Here is an 18,367-nt window from a genome sequence, read left to right as displayed (position 1 = left end):
ATTTGCTCTTCTTTCCACGAACTCGTCCCAGCATTGTTTAGATATTTGTTCATCTTCCATTCTCCTTTTATTCCCTCTCTTTGCCTCTCCCTCGCTCATACAAGGTAACAGTTGAAGAAGCATCTATTGTCAAATGCTTTTAAATTTAAAATACCTTATACATCTTCTGCCACCTTTTCAACCCCATTTTTACTCTTCCAAGCCTTCCACGTCGCTACGTTCGCGTGTCTGTCTTACAATTTTTTTCCTTTCCCTCTATGCTTTTTTTTTTTTTTACTTGAGTCCTAATATTTTTTTAACCGTTTTGTCGCGCTTCCCTACATCCAATTCGCTCGCATCTGGAAAGTATGTTTCGCTGTTGCGTAAGAATCTTAAAACGAAAACTAACTTTATAACTGATTTCAGTATACTAAGAGCTGGTAAATTCATTTTTCTCGTGAGGAAACATCGCAATTTTCTAATTAGAACTCTCGTTTTTTTTTTTCTTTTAATAAACCGTAATATTTTTGTAGCCAGTTAACTTTTCCACTTAGCATTATGGTGAATTTTATATCGGTGAAGGGTTGTAAAATCTCGATGAAAATGTTGAACTCATCATAATCACGACTTTATCACATCTACTTGCTGGGAATTTTTTCTCCCTTTTTTCGCCTAGCCAGAACGTAAAGTAAAAGGCGGAACGGGCGAAAAGACCTCGCGGTGTACGCCAAGCTCTTAGCTCGGCCTAATGCCTCTTCCTTCGTGATTTCCGACTTCCGGGGAGGGTAACACGATCTTCTTAATGGCGCATAAAATCAACAGGGGACTCTTCATCTCTGTTCTTTTTCCCCGTCCTATTACTTGAAAACTTTGCGAGGGTAGAGGAGACTTGGAACTGGGAAAAGAAAGCAAAGAGCGTAGCCGTGGAGCAACCTTTTACTTTCCTTCTATTTTCGCTGTCCCGCACTCATCTCGTCTTACGTCACCTTCCTTTCTCACTAGGCTGGTATTAAGGTTTCTCTTCTAACTGCTATGGAGTCAAAAAATCTTTGAATCTCACCCTTCGCGCACCGAAGGTTGATCTTGACACGAAATAAAGCTCTTTCTTGAGCGGAAATCTGTTTCCGTTTTTATTCCGATTCTGTTTGCACGAAATCCATTTCCTCGGGCAACAAACAATATCACTTTTGCTCATTTCTTTCAATTAACGTCAGTTGATTTGTTGAAACATCTATTCGTGTCAGAGACGTGCCAGAAATATACATACGAAACTTTATTTGAGATTGAAATTAAGAAGGGTTTTACAGTGCAATTTAAAACCATTATTAGCTATAATGCCATGCAAAACTATCGGAAAATATGTCACACGGGCTATTTATTAAATAAAAATAGTAATGACCGAACGGAAATTCACTTCTCGGCAGTTTTGGGTGATCATTCACCGGTAAACGGACTTTTTATTTCGAAAGTGACAGAAATTAACGACGATTCGACGGAGTGGAACAAAACCGCGATCTCCCTCGCACAGCCCGCGTGAATAGCACCCAGGCTGGTAGGAAATATAAATAATTACCATACGATGTATACATGTATAAGTGGTCAGTAGAAGCCCTATATATATGCATATATATAAACCCCCTTTTCTCTCGTGTTCCTGTATGCAAAGGATATATATTGACGTCGATATAGCACACAGGCTGTCGCGCTGTTACCGCGCTCAGCTTTATTTCCCGTACCGCTACATTTTACCCATTTAATTAGCAGCACTATATGGTTTGGCTATAGCCAGAATTCATATGACTTGCCTATATATACCTTCACAGAAGCTGAGCTTATCCCGCCGAATGAACGATTTTTTTATACTCTACGAACGATACACACAACGACTTTTACTGACCATTCTATAACGCCCTCGCGACCATTATTTTTTTAGCTTCATCCTGAGCGTTAGAACTCTAGTTTGAAAAAAATGATGTTTCGATTCTGCAATATTTCAATCGTTTCAATTCGTTTCAATAAAAAAAAAAAAGCTGGGTCAGAGGTTCAACATATTTTTATTGCATAAAACTAACAATCAAGTTGAAAATAATAAATATAATAGTCGATATTTACTGGTGATTGTTGATACGTAGATAAGTTTAAGATCCATGGACGTTTGAAAATTCCGAGAAATCGCAAGGAAGGTGCGTGTAACAAGTATACCGAAAATTCGGTGTATCTTTTTCGCGGGGTATCATTTTACGAGTAAATTTCAAAGGAATTAAAAATAGTCGAGATTATGGAAGAGTGCAGAATGACCCGTGTATATAAATACATGCGTATGCGCAAAAGCTTCAAAGCTTATTTAGCTAGTTATATATTTACGCATATAGACAAATACATATATAACGAAGAGAAACGGTTTTTTCATATGAGGTTTGAGCTCACTTTGTTGAGGGGTGGATTTGCAGATACTTCTTTCTTTCTCATTCTCTTCTTCCGGCCACAAGGCAGAGTGTTATGCGCGTCTTTTTATAAACCCTGCTCTCTCGAAATCCTCTTGCTGAATTACGCATGACGTTGGCCACAGCTAGATCCTCTAATAGCACTGAGAACCACCACGTTTCAACCATCCCATCTTCAATCCAACGTCCTGTTTCCCAGCCTGAAAAACTATTCGTGGCTTGCGATGCCTTGTGCTCTCTCTCTCTCTCTCTCTCTCTCTCTCTCTCGCTCTAAAGTGTGGGAGCATAGACCACGAATATGGGTACTCAACGCAAATGAAACTCTTAGTTGTTCATTCTCACTACGTACTATACTTCATACTCGCTGGGCGGGGGTGAACAAAGGAAAAGGTGATCAAAATATCACTACCAAAAAGCCAGACATTTTTTTCCCGAGTGCTTGTTTGGCACATGAAAATTCATTCAGTGCACTAGCTCGCACTCCGAATGTTCATTGAAGCATGTCCCTTTTGTAAAAGTACCATGATTGGTACTTTTGCCATGATTTTTCGATTGCTATAAAATACCATGATTGAACATGGTGATTGGTTTTGAATGTACTTTATACTATGTGAAATTATTCATTACTTCATGAAACCGTTAATTAGTATTGGTGTTGTTATAGGCAATTTTATAACACCCAAAATAATAAAGCTATATTTTCGATTCCTCTATCGAGTCCACTATATAGCTAGCCCCTCAATTTCTTCATGTCTCTTTTTTTGGCAAGCGTATACAACCATATATTAGAATCTTTTCACTTTCTTCCAAGGCCCTCGTTCATCCAATCGAGGATTTGACATACGAGTATCTTCGCCGCGTATTCATGCGTATTTGAAAAATTTCGGACAACTTGGTTGTCTTCTCACTCGTTAGTTTGTGTTTGTATCCACTTACGATGACGAACACGAATACAAACCCTGTACCGTTTGTACAGAAGGAAAACGGCTCGTAGAAGAGTGGCCATCAGCCGATTTGCATTGCTACTAGTGGGATACCGTGGAAGAGTAAGAGCGAAAGAGAACAAAATAAAGGAAGGGGGGATGGGGTGAAAAGAGGACGGAAGCAGAAAAGAATAAATCCCGGTGCTTTTTTCACCTCGTACGACTCCTGAGTTTCTAACTCGCCTATATGTAACCCTTACGCTAGTTCATTTTCTATACACAATGGGGGTTCCATAGGCTTTCTCGGACGATCCATTTCTAGATTAAATACGCATAAAACTCGACGTTTTCATGCACGTGGTACGTGTATCCCAGTCTAGTGTATGCCCTGAGACGGAAGACTTTTACATTCGCTTCCCATCCCCTCCAACCCCTCGTTGCACTCCCTCCCTTGTTCTCTTTATCGTTTCGCTCATGTATGAAAGCTCTTGACGTCTGCACCGACGCATGTGTACGTCGGCGTGTGTATCGAGTCGGAGTGCGCATATGTTGGTTTACGTGTTCGCAGTACGAATAGCCGAGTAAATTCGAAACGGATTCATCTCTTCCAGAAGGTTCCGCTTGAGAAAACCATCACTTCAGCTTCGACATGGAAGTGATTTCCCACTCCCAAAAGCACGATGGAAAGTTTCAACGCTAAAACCCAGACGTTGGGTCAATCGTGTCTCCGCCTTTTGGGCGTAGATCACTCGTGCCTTTTTTCATTTACCGTCATTCTAGAGAATATTCGTTGCGACATGGACATTCTTTACCACGGTCAAGTGTCCGAAGAAAACTTATATCGTTATACGATAATATAGCGAACTTGTGACAGTCGATTCTTATAGGTGCGCCGTTAAGGAAGATCACGCGAGTCTAATGGAAATCGAAAATTCCAACTTTAAGAGTTGACATTTTTAAATATGCTAAAAATATAGAGCGTGCATCTATTCCCGGAATTATTATAGAATCTACCGTCTAGTTGTCGAGAAAGCAATAAACGAAAATCACATTTTTGGAAGCCTTATACACAGGTTCTTATGGCAGGCACACTTTCTGTACGACGATTTGGATTTAGTGAAATAGTATCCTCCCAGTTTTAAAGAGCTAAAAACGAGAATAAGGAAATATAATGTTTCTAGATATCAATGATGTCTTGAGAAAGCCTTGTTACCGGTGAAAATGACTTGGGAATGGAAAAAGAAAAACACTTATTTGAGGTTAACGAGTAATAACGACATAAACGGTGGAAGGTTTGACAACACCATGAGCCAGCTGGTTTAAGATATAGATATAGCATACGCATATAAATAGAAAATGGCAATTGTCACATTTCGCTTGACGATTTTACTACGAAAGTATTTTAACCGCTATCATTATGTTAAAAATTTATCAATCTCAACAAATAGAATAAATCTTTATCGTTTCTTTGATATCATCAAAAGAGTAAAGAAGTTGAGTTGCTTTTTTGAATCACAAGCCAATGTAAAAATCACTTAATATCTCGTAGACAAATATACTACGTCACGTTACTCATTTGCATTTCACTCGATTTTATTTCAACGGATTTGAATATTCGAATCGATTATCAGGAATAATGTGGAATTTTTGGTCGCCAAAATTGTATTTCCGGTTTCACATCCGCATACATTGGCGATTCACAGACAATCTTGATGTCGTACAAAGTGTTGGAAAGTTTACAAGATACCTTCGTGTTGTTTGAGAATGTTTGCGAGGTTTTTTGTTCCTCGTTCAATCCCTATCACTCGTGGTCTTATTTTTTCCTAAAGTACACGAATAGATACGAGTGTATAATGGAATATAAAGTAGATGAAAATAAAAACGGAGAGCTTCCATCGTATCTCTTGGTGCAACTCCGGACGTGCGCACGCGCGCGCGCGCGCGTGTGTGTGCGTTGTCGGGCGCGAAGAGCGGCAGGGCCGGGGGGTGGCAAAAGTTAGTCACGAAGAAGGAAGGAGGGACAAAGATATGATTTATTCAAATCTTTTTCCCCAGGTACAAGGCTCCGGAAGTCGAGAGAACTCGAGGGGGTGCGAGAAACTCGTATAAACGAGATACACACTGGAGAATAGGGATGAAGGGTAAGGGATAGTAGCACAGAAGAGAACAGAGACGTAGCTTATTCGGAGCATCGAAAAGGAATTTATATTCGAGGTCCCGGGACAAGACCGCGAAGGAAAGAGACGAAGGTTTTGCCACCTCGTTTTGTTTGTCCCACTAGTCGAAAAGGGGGTTGCGTGGTTTTCCATCGACACATTTCTTATCCCGATGTGAGTGATTTCCTAACAAAGTTGCAAGCACAGAAAAACTTGACACACGTAGATGCTCGACGATCCACAACCGAGAACTCACGGAGCTTTCGGCTTGTATGAAAGACTTTTTCATCCCTCCTCCCTCTCCTTCTTCTCCTCAACTCCCTCTTCTTCGTGGTATATGAGAGTAGCGAATGAAACAGAGCGAAAGCAAGAGGGAGAAAGCTAGTCTGGATGGTACTTCCTAAGTAGCCGAGATTACGAAAAAGTTTCCCTCTTGAGAAACACGGATCCTGAACGCTAAAAGGAAAACTCAATGCGTCGTTCCTGTCGTATATTTCGTCGGCGTGGATAAAAGATACACTTTTCCAGCTCTAAATCCCTTACTTTCCGCCACGAGCACTCGAACCGAATAGAAACTCTCATTATCATAGCTTAAATAATCGAAATCCAGTTCGTACAGCAGGGCTCGCGCGTTATATCCTGAAACTCTGACCCAACAACTCTTAACTTGTCTGATTTTTTTTCCTCTTCGTACCCGGAACAGGTCTGTATTTTTCGAGTTAACTACTTTTTACTAGATCAATTTTTCAAATTGTTTTGCAGTAATTCATAATATCAAACTATTACCACAGTCACGGCTACATTTCCAAATACATTTCCTCGGATACTAGCAAGTTCATAACCCGTCAGAGACGAGAGGCAGAGATAAAAATTGACCAAATATTTTTGTTTTTTTTTTTTCAAGTTCTTCATAGGACATTTTCACAAAGAATGAACCTCATACACATGTGCGTAGGTCCTTAAATGCTGCAGTTGGTAGCGTGAGGGACGGGAGTTTAAAAAGGTTGTTTAAATTATTCATAAGCGATAGCTTCGATTTTCCTTGGTCTTTTCACGGTCACGTCCCCTCCTTCCATTTTCTCCTTTTCAAGCTCTTGGTTGATTAGCTCAAATTTACGAGCCATTGTCACTCTGATTGGCAGCGTTTGTGACGTGAATACACCAGTTATTTTAAGCTAGCGAATGTACCATTCATTTTTCCTATTTTGATTCCTGTTCTTCCTTTCTTTTTCATATATGCTTCGTCCAATGGTTTGGATTCAGCAAAGAAAAAATCTTCATCTTGTTTACAAATCATCCCCAGGAATTTTATTTTGATGGAGATTTACTTTTAAAAAATTGAATAACACACGCACAAAAAGCTGAATAACACACCAATAAGTGGTCTCATTCAAGTCACGTGAAAATTTTGTTTTGCACTATGATAATTTGAGAAATCGAAAAGTTTTTTTCCAATGCAATGAACTATAAGGGGAAGAACTACTTTTCGTATCTCGATCATTTTGAATACATATTAAATAAAAAATTTCCATTTAAATTTATCTCTCTTGTCTCTCTTGTCGCTTTAGCCTCGTTAAATTTATATTTGCGTGAAAATTGAATAGATTTGAACATCCTTTTTCAGTCTCATACAATCATATTCGTACATTGAAATTAAATAATCATTCAGACGAAGTAAAGATGGTACAGAATTCTCAGAGTTTGGATCTATTTGAGTGAGTTTGCTTTTAATTATCCAACCGATTCGCTTCTTATTGAGAAAAGGGATCGGACTGTCCAATAGTGTACGTGTAGAATTAGTACAGCGTTGAGAATGTAGGTGCGGCGCAATGGTGGGAAGTGCCTTAGAAGTAAAACAGCGGTGAGTTTATTGGATACACTATGCACGCTTTTCTCTCTCTACTTTTCCCTCGCCCTCGTCATAGTTCAGGTCTGCGACTTCACATTGTTTTAGGGAGCCGAGTGGTCTCCGACACTTTGACGCAAGTCCCTGGATTTTCCGGGTGAATTTTCAGTCAGAGTCACATGGGTTGCTGGATCGAATTACCAAAACATGATCCTATTCTACATAAGACATTCCACGCCACTTCATTGTTCCCCCAATACCGAGTTCTTTCGGGTTTTTCTATTTTTTCTTTTGTAAAACTGCCTCCCATTGCTTTTGGCGATGCGATGCTTACTTTACTACTACGAATTTAAAATGGAAGTTCAACTTAAAGAATAAATGTAAAAAGGCTTCTGGTCTAAGGATGAAAAAATAAAATCAAATAAACGGTGAGCGAGGTTCGGGATATCGGCTTTGAGCGGCGCCGAACAGCGCTGATACTTCTAAACGCAACAGGAAAGAATGCAGATGCTGGACGATAGGATTGAAACGTCATTGAATCGTTCGGGTGCCCCGAAGCAGTTGCGAGAAATAGAATTCATTGAGGACAGGTTATGAGATGGAAGCATCGCCAGATCGCTCCGGTGCTCCAAGCATCAACGTCATCGAACCATTCCAATACTCGAGGCATCGAAAAAAATAAAAAATAAAAATAAAACAACTAGGAAAACAGATTTTATGGCTTGCTAGAGTCAGAGAGCGAGTCAATATGAGAACTGAAAAGAACAACTTTCCGGTCCGCTGTGTACCGTTTTTTATAGCCCGAGTTTTCTTTGTTCTTTTCGCTCGAGCAAAAATCGATTCCCTTCTACGGGTTTCTTCAACACTGTGTGCCCTGGTCCTGATTTAACAAGGCGTCTTCGTTTACTCAGGAAAGGCCTCGGTATTATGTAAATTCATCATATAAGGCTCAAACGGCACAATCAGAACGGTGGCGGACAAAATTTAAGATTATTGCTATTTTTCTCTCACTCCGCTATGGCTCCAATACGGAAGCCTGGTAGGTCTATTGATAGAGCGGCTCACACTTTTTCGCAATACGAAAGTACAAGTTGATAACGCGACTTGAATTTTTACAACAAGATATGAGACAAAGAACACGACTCCGCTCATCGTAGCGTGTTTGTTGTTTTGATTTTCTTCCTAACTATTTTTTAAGGAATGTTGATAAATAATTACTGGTTATACTTTCAATAAATAATCAGATTTTCAAATATTCAAAAATGAATGAAAAAAGTTTCCAATATCGTAAAAATTATCGTGTTTTCTCGTTTACTTCATCAGTGAGTTAGATTAGAAATAAAGCCTTTTTATTGTAGTTTACTCACAGGCTTCACTATACGTGTCGTTTTAACTACTTTGATGATTCCTTTTTCGTTATCCCTTGTCCCCTCAGCCTCCTGGTCTTTCCGTCTCTTCACCTCTCTTTCGCTTTCTTCTCTCCTTTTCTTTCTCCACATGGGAAAAAGTTTATCGTGTCAGCAGATGCCAGCTGTTGAAACGTCAAGTAAGCCGCTGGAATAGAAAAAGGAGTCGGAAACTGCGAGAAAAAAGCTTACAGCTAAGAATCGCTAGCGAGAAATGAAGGGAGAAAACTAAAAGAGGTGTACATTCAGTTCACGAAGGATGGACATATATTGGCTGCCCGGTACCAAATGGCGGTGACGTTATCGACGAGATTTTCGACAGGTAACATTATTAAGATAAAATTCTAGCCAGTCGATCCAACTTGGCCGAGATTTTTTCTTCTACAAGGATATAAACGAGTGATTTCAAATTTGATCAAGCTCTATGTCGTTGACTGACATTTATCAAATTTCTCATAGGATTTTATTTCAGTTTTTTCCTTCCCACCTTTCACTCACTTTTTTCCTTGTCGCGTATCGAGGGAGAAAGGAGATGCCCATATATTTGTATTCGTGGTAAAAAAAAACAGGGCGATACTTTCGTATGCCGTGGCTGCTGGCAAGCAATAACGATTACCTCGTTCTCTTTACGTATTTTTTTTTATTTTTCATCCTCCATTCCTTTCCTCCTATTTGCTCTACTCTTCTTTTCTCTCATTCCTTTCTCTTTCGTTTTCTCGTAGAAAAATAATGGGCAAAGGGTATCGAAGCGTATTCTGGCAAAGTCTATTTTTATCGGACTATACATCTTGTGCAGGGGAGAAAAGCTTTTTGAGAGAATGAGAACAAATGCTTATAGAGCTCCGTACGAGTGTGTTAAAAGAGATAGAGAGAGACAGAAGGAGAACGCAGCTGGCGCGAATATTAAAAGCAATCGCTCAGTCTCGCGTAATAACTGACCGGCCGCGATTTCTACCCTCTTTCGAATCTTCCATCTCCTTTCTCTCTTTCTCTTTTTTTCCCTTTCTCGTATATATACGACAATAAATGTAATAAATTTTTCTGACGCTCGGGCCCAGTAGTCGTGAATGTTCGTTCTCAACGTTTTCCCTTCCGGCAGCTTCATTCAAATCCCCTCCCCGCCCTTCCACTTGTCTGTTGACTCTATTGTATTTTCTATATGCAGAAATAAATAGGAAACCAGAATAAATCATTCAACGAATAGCCAAAAGTAAGAGTGAAAAATCTGAAGTATTTGAAGTGGAAAAATTCTGAAGCGAAATGAAATTGAAACAAACCCGTTTATTTTCAAATCTCTCGAGTCCTTTGTTCTTTAGACTATTCTAGTTTCCGTTATAACAAAAAAAAACATGAAAAAATGACATCCCTGTACCCGTCGTTGATTCCGCTATATGAGATATTAGATTTGCACCAATTCTGCAATGCATAAAAGTTTTTTCGTCATGTCTCGCCAGAGGCCACGAGAAAACAGAATCGATTTTGCTGTGAGTTCGTCATGCTCATGCGTGTGGCTAGCGAAAAAAGGAAATTAACTGTGAACGAAATAGGTGGATGAGCCGGAAATGATCAATTCGGAAAATTGACGTCGGGAATTTGAGGCGGGACGTTTCAACGGGCAAAGAGCAGAAGGGAAAACCTCCAGTTCGCGTATATTTGTCTTTAATTTGCTCAACGAATTAACGCTATTTGAGGCGAGCAAACGAGAACCGGGATTTCTCGTTGGATTTAGGAGATAAAATGTTGTAATTTTTTTCCTGTTAATCCACGACTATACATATGCATTCCACGTGTTCTCAAAATGTCCCAAAGTATTTTTTGCCTTTCTAACTTTTTTTTACAAAAAATACTGACGCCTCAATTCGCAAAAGGTATATGCGTTTTTTTTCATCTCACCTGCGAGCTATTTCTCTCGTGAAAATGAAAAATTGAAAAATAATAAAAATAGAAAGAATCTCTGCCTGTCGCGGAAGATCGAGGAAACGACATTGCGAAGATTGAATTAACGTGTGCAAGACGAGTAGGTAGTGACTCGTTTCCCAACTAAAAAAGAACGCTTGATAAATTTCACCGCATATCCGCAAGAGTCAACCTGATAAGAGGGTAGTTTATCGGAGTGGATGGGAGATGAAAAAAATACTCCCCTTCCCTTTTCAGTGGTGCATCCTTGGAACGGGGATGTTACAGGATTCGATCGTGGAATGTGGCTCGAGAAATCGCTTTGTGAATTACCTCCTCGAGGCTTCTGGTATACGCAAAAGATTTAGAGAAGGAAAAAAAACTACGAAGCTTGTATATGAAGCACCGAAGAACGAGGCAAACTTTACTCCCGTTCTTTTTTCCTCTTGCACGGATCATCATCGAAGGAGAGACGACGACGTCGAGGACGACGTTAACTTTTCAGGAAGGGGTTAGTTCTTCCAATTTCCAGGCGTGCCAACCAGATTGAATTTCTATCGTCGCCTTTGGCTCTCTTTTTCTCATGTTCTCTTTCTCCCTATTTCCTTTTCCTTCTCGTCGAGGCAGCCGATCATTTCTCGAGATATCCCATAACTGGTTATGCTTGTGAGGATAGCTTTTACTATTTCATCCTCTCCCATTCCTTCATCCTTCTTCAATCCTGTGAATTGCCCTTGAACCGTGCTCCACTCCTCTCTTTTGTTTTCATTTTCCTTATCAATAATGTCACGGCGCGTTCGCATTCTGCGACCCTCGATGATTATTTCATTGCAGTTCGATTCTCATACTCTTCCAAATAAAAAAAAAATTGTATCTTCTATAGAAATCTATTTGAAGAAATGACTTTCGCTATTGATTTTCAGTCACCATTTTTTTTTACCATGGCAGCAACTTATTGCTAAATAAGTTTTGTTGTCCATCGTATATTTGATGGTGGTAGTTATGAAAAGCTCTTGTTACGTCAGTCATTGCCTGCTTACATATGGAAAGTCGGTAAATTTAACACTAATTATGTTCGATAAGAAAAACCCAGCAATCGAAGCTCGCCCAGGGTAACGGCGGAAATCGGCTGACATTGCTTTTCTCTCTATATAATCGCCCGAATTCGCCACAATCTCTTTCGCCCTCGCAGGGGCGAGATATCGACTAACCGGGACCCTTAATGCGGCGTCAAACTGGCATGCAGATGTCGCATTGAATCACCACCCCAAGCACTGTCGGTCTTATTCTCCGACTTTGGTGATTTTTCGCACACAGCGAATATTAGTATCATCACCACTGCCTTTTTCCAAACCATCTTTTGTTATCTTCCGTAACTGAATAAATGTGCCACTTACACTGGTGGACGATGCTTCCGAAAAACCAGTTGAGCTTAGAAAACGCATAAATAAAAATATAAAAATATTCATATTCTTGATACGCTTGAAGTCTACGAGACTCGTAGATATTTCATCAAAATGGATTTCATAAATATTACTAAACATTATATGTCCAATTGGCATTCACCCTGGAAATGTGATTAAATGTAACAATCAGTTTATATTTACCAAATGAAGATAAACATGCTGATCCAAAACAAAACAAAAAAAACAATATCAAAAACTTATATATGTACAGATTGTGGGTATGTAAAGAGCATATTAAACCTACAACTTTGAAGCACATGTCAATAGTTAATAATTATAATCTTAAAAAGCTAACTCTACTTAAGTAATATACTCACACTAAATATTTATGTTATCTATTTCATTTATAACACGATCTCCTTTGTAACAAGCGAAAGCCTTCAACATAAATAAAAATACTACTGTATGTCCAATTGAAAAGCTTTTAAATCGATCTCAGGACCAGATTGACCTATGCAGATTGAAAGGCAAAAAAAAAGGAGCAAAGTAAAAAATACAATTCAAGGATCCAAAAATTACCAATTCGACGTGGAATGCTCCAGAGATGATTAGTAATAAACTGTACAAGAAGAACTCATAGCCCCAGCTTTAATTTATTCCGTAACTGGTCGGAGAATTCAGTGGTCTAGTAATAGACTCCTCTCATATGGGCTGTAGGTTGATGGCAATGCTATTGCTTTAGGGGTTGAAAATTCACCAGAATAATCAAGATAGAGGTATATAATGAGACAGATAAAGGGAAAATTTAACACTAAACCTGCTGGAACGTTGTTAGTAAACGGTCGCTCTGCGAATTTCAACCCCCAGGTGAAAGAGGAAACATTTCGGGGTATGATATCAAGCAGCAGATCGTAAAATCGATTATATGGGAAGATCGTTAGGAAATGCCTAGACAATAGGAACATTTATAGAATGAGAAGTGCGGAGTAACTGTACGAGGTGAGCATTGAAGATATTGTCCGTCGACGTTGACGCAAAACCTATACATATTTGCCAAAAATATTATTCATTCTATGTGAGACAGAAAACCGAATATTTCAATGAGAAAAAATCGTAAATCAATTGATCAAACAGGCTTTTGAAGCGGACGGTTCAAGCTCCATTTTACTTTTATATTTATGTTTCTGTGATTTTATTTTGCACCTGACAATTTTCTATAAGCCAATTTTATAAAAAATCGTACATTCTATCGTCCTCAGTTTTGCGATTTTATAACTTTTTTTAGTGATCTTCAGAAGATTTTTGACTTTCAGCCGTCATATTTTTATGTGTAACCTCCATAAGCGAAAAAGTAATTGGAAGCATGTAATTATAAAACCAGTGTATCATTCACAAACCACGGATGAGAATATGGATGTTGAGAACGACTCATTCGACATTAAATGTCCCATACTAAAGACGCGAGGGTAGGGTTAAAGGAATGAGAGAAGGAGGGAGAAGAAGTAAGACGAGAGTTACTCGGGAAAGAGATCATTCGAGGAGTCAAGAGAACGCGGCCTTGTGCGAAAATTTACGCCAAAGTTGTGCCGAGAATTCCATAGTTTCCGTCCTTCGTAACTGCACGTTGTATCCAGAGGGCGCGTTGGCTTGTACAAACTCGTCCTATTCATCGCCTTCACCATCCCTGTATCGTTATAAACTTGTAGCCGAGTGTGATGTTCCCTTTTGTGCACCGATGTGTTTTGAGGAATAGTCAGAACGAAATTCGAACACTTCATGCGAAATATGGTATTTTGCGAAGGGCTCGGCATCCTTCTTGAAGAGATACAAGTGGTATGAGCTAAAAAACGAGGATTTAACTTATAACCGCGGTCATTTATATATGTTCAAATTTGAAAATAGATACACATTTTTGTTATTGTAAATAATGTGTTTTTTTTTCTTCAATTACAGATCGACCCTAAGGTAGCATTTCCAAGAAGGACACATCCCAAGGTAAGGTTTAAAATATGCTCTAACTAAAAAATAATCGTAAACTGAATAACATTGCGAGTCTCGGTGCGTATATGGATTCAAATTGTATACACTGTCCTATATCAGCTTTTGAGCAAATCGCTCGTGGGATCAAAAAAAATAAATATTCTAAATGGAAAATCGTCAAGCTAAACTAAACCGCACGATGTCTGCTCTCTCAGGAAAGTACAGAGAGAAGAGTGTAATGAAAAATATCTAAAAGTGTTCATGTGATAAGAATATTTCTAAACAGTGTTTACTCGAATAGCGTAGTATCGTGTCGCGAAGCTTGGCAAAGGGAGCAAATGGGATTGAGAAAGAGGATGAGGTAAATCAAGGGATACAGAGAGAAAGAGAGGAAGAGCCATAGTACATAATATACTGAATGGTTCGAGGCTTTTCCATCTAGGGTGTCAAAGCCTGAGTGGTGGGAGAATGGGGAATAATGAAGCTCTCTTGCGCGTCCTATAGTAATCAGCGCAATTAAGCATAATTCACTGTCAAAACGGTCACGGGATTATTTCGTCGACGAGAAATAGGAAAGGGGGAGGATGAATGAAGAGCTAATTCACGCGAGTAAAGTACGGATGGTTATAATTTTTTTGTAACAATAGCCTATTATCAATTCTCATTATAGAATTTTTAGGCATTGTTTTATGTGTGTTATGACTACAGCAAGACCTATTAATGATTCAATCCAAAAGATTTTTAGGAACATCATAAATTTACGTTTCGGTTTTGGTTCGAAGCCCTCTTGAAAGTTTTTTAAAAATTATATTCTACAAAACTTTTCACAATCATTATGTCTTTTCTGCATTTTTTCAATAATCAATGTTTGTTTCCAGTTTTTTTTTTTTTTTCATCACCAACGTCCATCGACGGAGTACCGTACCGTCGATGTTATTGCAATACTGGCAATTACACATAAAAAACATTTTCCCAACAGCCGGAATTATGCCCGAACCACGACGCTACGGTACTCCATGCTTAATGTTGGCTTTTTTTAAAATTTCATTTCTGATCTGGATTGGGATTTTGTTTTTGTAAAAATCGAACTTTCCCAATACTCTTTCCTTTTGACCCAATGTCTCAAATTTAGTGACAGTTCCATGACACCGCTTGGTGCGAAAGTTACGGGATACGGTATGAAAAAATGTCACGTACAGAGGACATTTAAAAGCGGAATAAGCAATGCTTGAGCCTGCAGGACTCGTCGTGGAGCGAGCGCGTCAGTTCACATATAAAAGATTTATTAGTAGGAGAAAGGACAAGAATGCACCAGGACGAAAAGCAGGTAACATGGGAAATAGTGAGGGCGCAGCTTTAAGCGCTATTACACGAGGGTGAGAAATTTCATGCGGCTTAATAATATAAATGCCATGCACGTGAATTTCCGAGAGAGCGAGGCCGAGCGCGCAGTGGATTCAGTGAGAGGGCCAACCCCGGAGTGACTGAATTGCGCTAATTTTAATTGTACCCCACTTCGAAGCGTTGAAACGCTGTTGCAGTCTTGCTAACCCATTCCCTTGCTCCTTCAACTTCGCAGCCCCTAGCCTCAGCATCCTCCATCAGGGTGGAACAGGAATATCCAGAATATATTTTCGAACTGTGGGTAGTAGGGTCGTGTTAATTTTCTACATTTGCTCAATTTGATGACCCCTTCCCTTCGAATTTCTTTTCGGTATGGTGAAAGAAATAAGTTTGTTTCAGTGCTATGAATTATCGTACTGCTTCTAGTTTTTCTAGAATGAACATGCTAAAAATTCATATGCGTATTCGTACTATAATAATGTACTTATTTTAGGGTTTATATTTATTCGATTATATGCTTGAAACTATTCGTGTGAGGAAATCTCTCGTCACGAGATCACCATTAACAATTTAAAAAGCTTCTACGGGGAAACCTTCTTTCATAATGTTTCATACTTCGTAATCATGCATAATCGAGTGATCGAGTAAAAATTGATTATCCGCATAAGTTATAATTCGATTCAAGACAACAGTTGAGCCGTTCGTGACGCGAACGTCTCCTCGATTCCAATCGAAATAACGTTTCTACTAGCACACTACACTGAGAAAAAAACATTGTTGATTCAATAGTGTTTTGATGTTATTGGAAGAGTTTTCTTCATTTAACTGCAATGTTTTCGGAGAGAATGAATCTGCAGTTTGATCTAAAATCATTTTATTCGTTTAATCATGTTTAATCTTGTGATGAACATATATTTCATCGGCACCCCGTAAAGCCACGTTTCGTTGTTCCAATGATTTTTTTTTTCACCTAGGCGTATACGCCTGTGCGGACTCGGACTTTTCCTACGGGATTTTGCAATTTTTATGAAACGGTAGACGAGCTCGTGACAAGGAGAGGAGATTGTCCGCTGTTGGTCGTTGCCAAGGCAGACAAGTAACAAAGGGGGGATAAAGTGCGCCCCGAAACACTCTTTCGCGTTTGAAAAAGTAATACGAATGCACGTCAGCCTCGAAATTCTCTGCTCCATCTTTTTCCTACCTTGTTCCACTTTCATTCATACGCCATTTTCCCCTATTCGCTCTCTCTCCCATTCTCTTTTTTCCGTCTCTATTGCAACGCAAAGTAATACCGGCAAGTTTCACTGCACGAACTATATCTCAGAAACGACTTCGGCAGGAGGAACTGAACAGCGAAAGAGATGGCAACGTTTTCAACCTCTACTAGACGTATTTTCACCGGACGACCGGGACGACGACTCCAAGAACCGCCAGAATGAGGGAAAATACTCTCTCGGTTTTATCTCCTTTCCACTCGATGCGCTCAATACCAGAGATATTTTGAGCGATACGCGTGATTGACATCGACTATTTTTTCTCCCAAGGATTGTCTCATGCTGTTTAACATGGTAAAACAGAAACCCCAATAAAACCGCCACGTTTCAATGCCGCGTCTTTCGATATATCTAAAGTTATAAAATCGTGATTGGATTTGAAAGTTGTCGATATGTTTGCAAATAATTATCTTATAATATATCAAGACGTTTTCATAAATTCCAACAATGTTTCAACGACGCCAACTATTTTAGCGTCAATAAGGTTGAGTTGCAATATGCTGACTATGGTGATGGTTTAAATAGCTAGAAATGTCATGTTCTAAATGTTAACGCGTAAGACGAGAAAGTTCATCGAAATGTCGGTAGTTGGCAGCTTCGTTTCAATCCCGGAGGGATTGCTCGTTCTCATGTTACAGATAGTCCTCCCGGACGAATATAATCAATCCCTGGGGTGCTATGTATGCCCCAGTATCGACAAATGTTATACTTGGAACTTTCAAACTCGATTAGAAGCACCGAGAGATAAAGCTCGAGCCGCTGTCACTTGACAGAGGATAGAGAATAAGAAATTAAATAGTACCACAAAGGAAATTAACTCTTTTTGCAAGCGTCCAATAAATGGAGATGATTGAGAGCTTCATTTTATTCGGAAGTGATATTTGACGTTAGAAAAATCGTATTGATGACGGTTCCTGGCACTTTACCAAGAATTGAAGTATTCTATATATGCATTAAAAGTATATGATTAAATCATAGATAGATCGCATTGAGAGACGAAGAATTTGTGTTGAAAGTGCGAATACAATTTCGGTCAAGTCATCGGTGCTCAAAAGTATTTATGGAGCTTTGATTTCTTGCTTTTCTCGTCTTGAAGCCAATATATTTAGTCGTTCATTAATTGCCGTGGCTCGAGGATTACCCGCGTGGTATAGAGCAGTCGAGCCAAAGCCCGAGTTTTCCACAAATTGGCGAAGGAGAAAAATATTTCACGCAGAAGGGTAGCGTTTTGGGGGCTTGGTTTGGAGGCTACGAAAAATGAAGATAGGTGACGTTCGAGTATTCTCTCCTTCTCCCTTATTCCTCCTCTCAGTCCTTCTCAAGAGCCACTTCTGGGCACATAAGACGTAATCGCCATTGGCAATAGGAGAAGCCCTTAACCGAGACGATCACTCTGACAAACGAAGGAGAAGAATAAAAGGGGATGAAGAATCGTTGGGGTGCGAAATAATATATAGCTATAGAATAAAAGTGCTCGTAGGAAAAGTCGGATAGAGAGCAAAGTTGAGCTGGCAGATGAAAGTGAGAAGGATAGAGTGAAAAAATGAGGTGCGGCGAAAGGGACAGAGGGAAGAAAGAAAGTCGACGTCGGCAACAGCTCCAAGCTTCGTATAATACCCACTTGTTACTGAGTAGCGGTATACGAAGGAAGCAGAAGAAGCATAGCACGATTCTTACCCTTCCATCCCCTTCAGTCCTGCCGCTTCGTACAGC

The 18,367-nt window shown here is 39.5% G+C and overlaps 1 protein-coding gene across 10 annotated transcripts in view; it reads left to right on the top strand.

The window, feature by feature from the left end:
- The window catches only part of Rbp6 (RNA-binding protein 6), a 459,964-nt gene that overhangs the window by 248,806 nt on the left and 192,791 nt on the right, over positions 1–18,367 (top strand). For all 10 annotated transcript variants that reach the window (XR_006260571.1, XR_006260574.1, XR_006260572.1 and 7 more), the window contains one exon: positions 14,010–14,051. Coding sequence is in view for 4 of the 10 variants with exons in the window: in XM_043416127.1 (XP_043272062.1) it covers positions 14,010–14,051 (42 nt within the window). In the remaining 6 variants the exon portion in view is untranslated. The remainder of the gene's footprint in view (positions 1–14,009; positions 14,052–18,367) is intronic.

This window comes from Venturia canescens, chromosome 4 (assembly GCF_019457755.1).
Source record: "Venturia canescens isolate UGA chromosome 4, ASM1945775v1, whole genome shotgun sequence".
Taxonomy (NCBI): Eukaryota; Metazoa; Arthropoda; class Insecta; order Hymenoptera; family Ichneumonidae; genus Venturia; species Venturia canescens.
The sequence above is the reverse complement of the archived record's forward strand: the minus strand, read 5'-3'. Positions and strand labels throughout refer to the sequence as shown.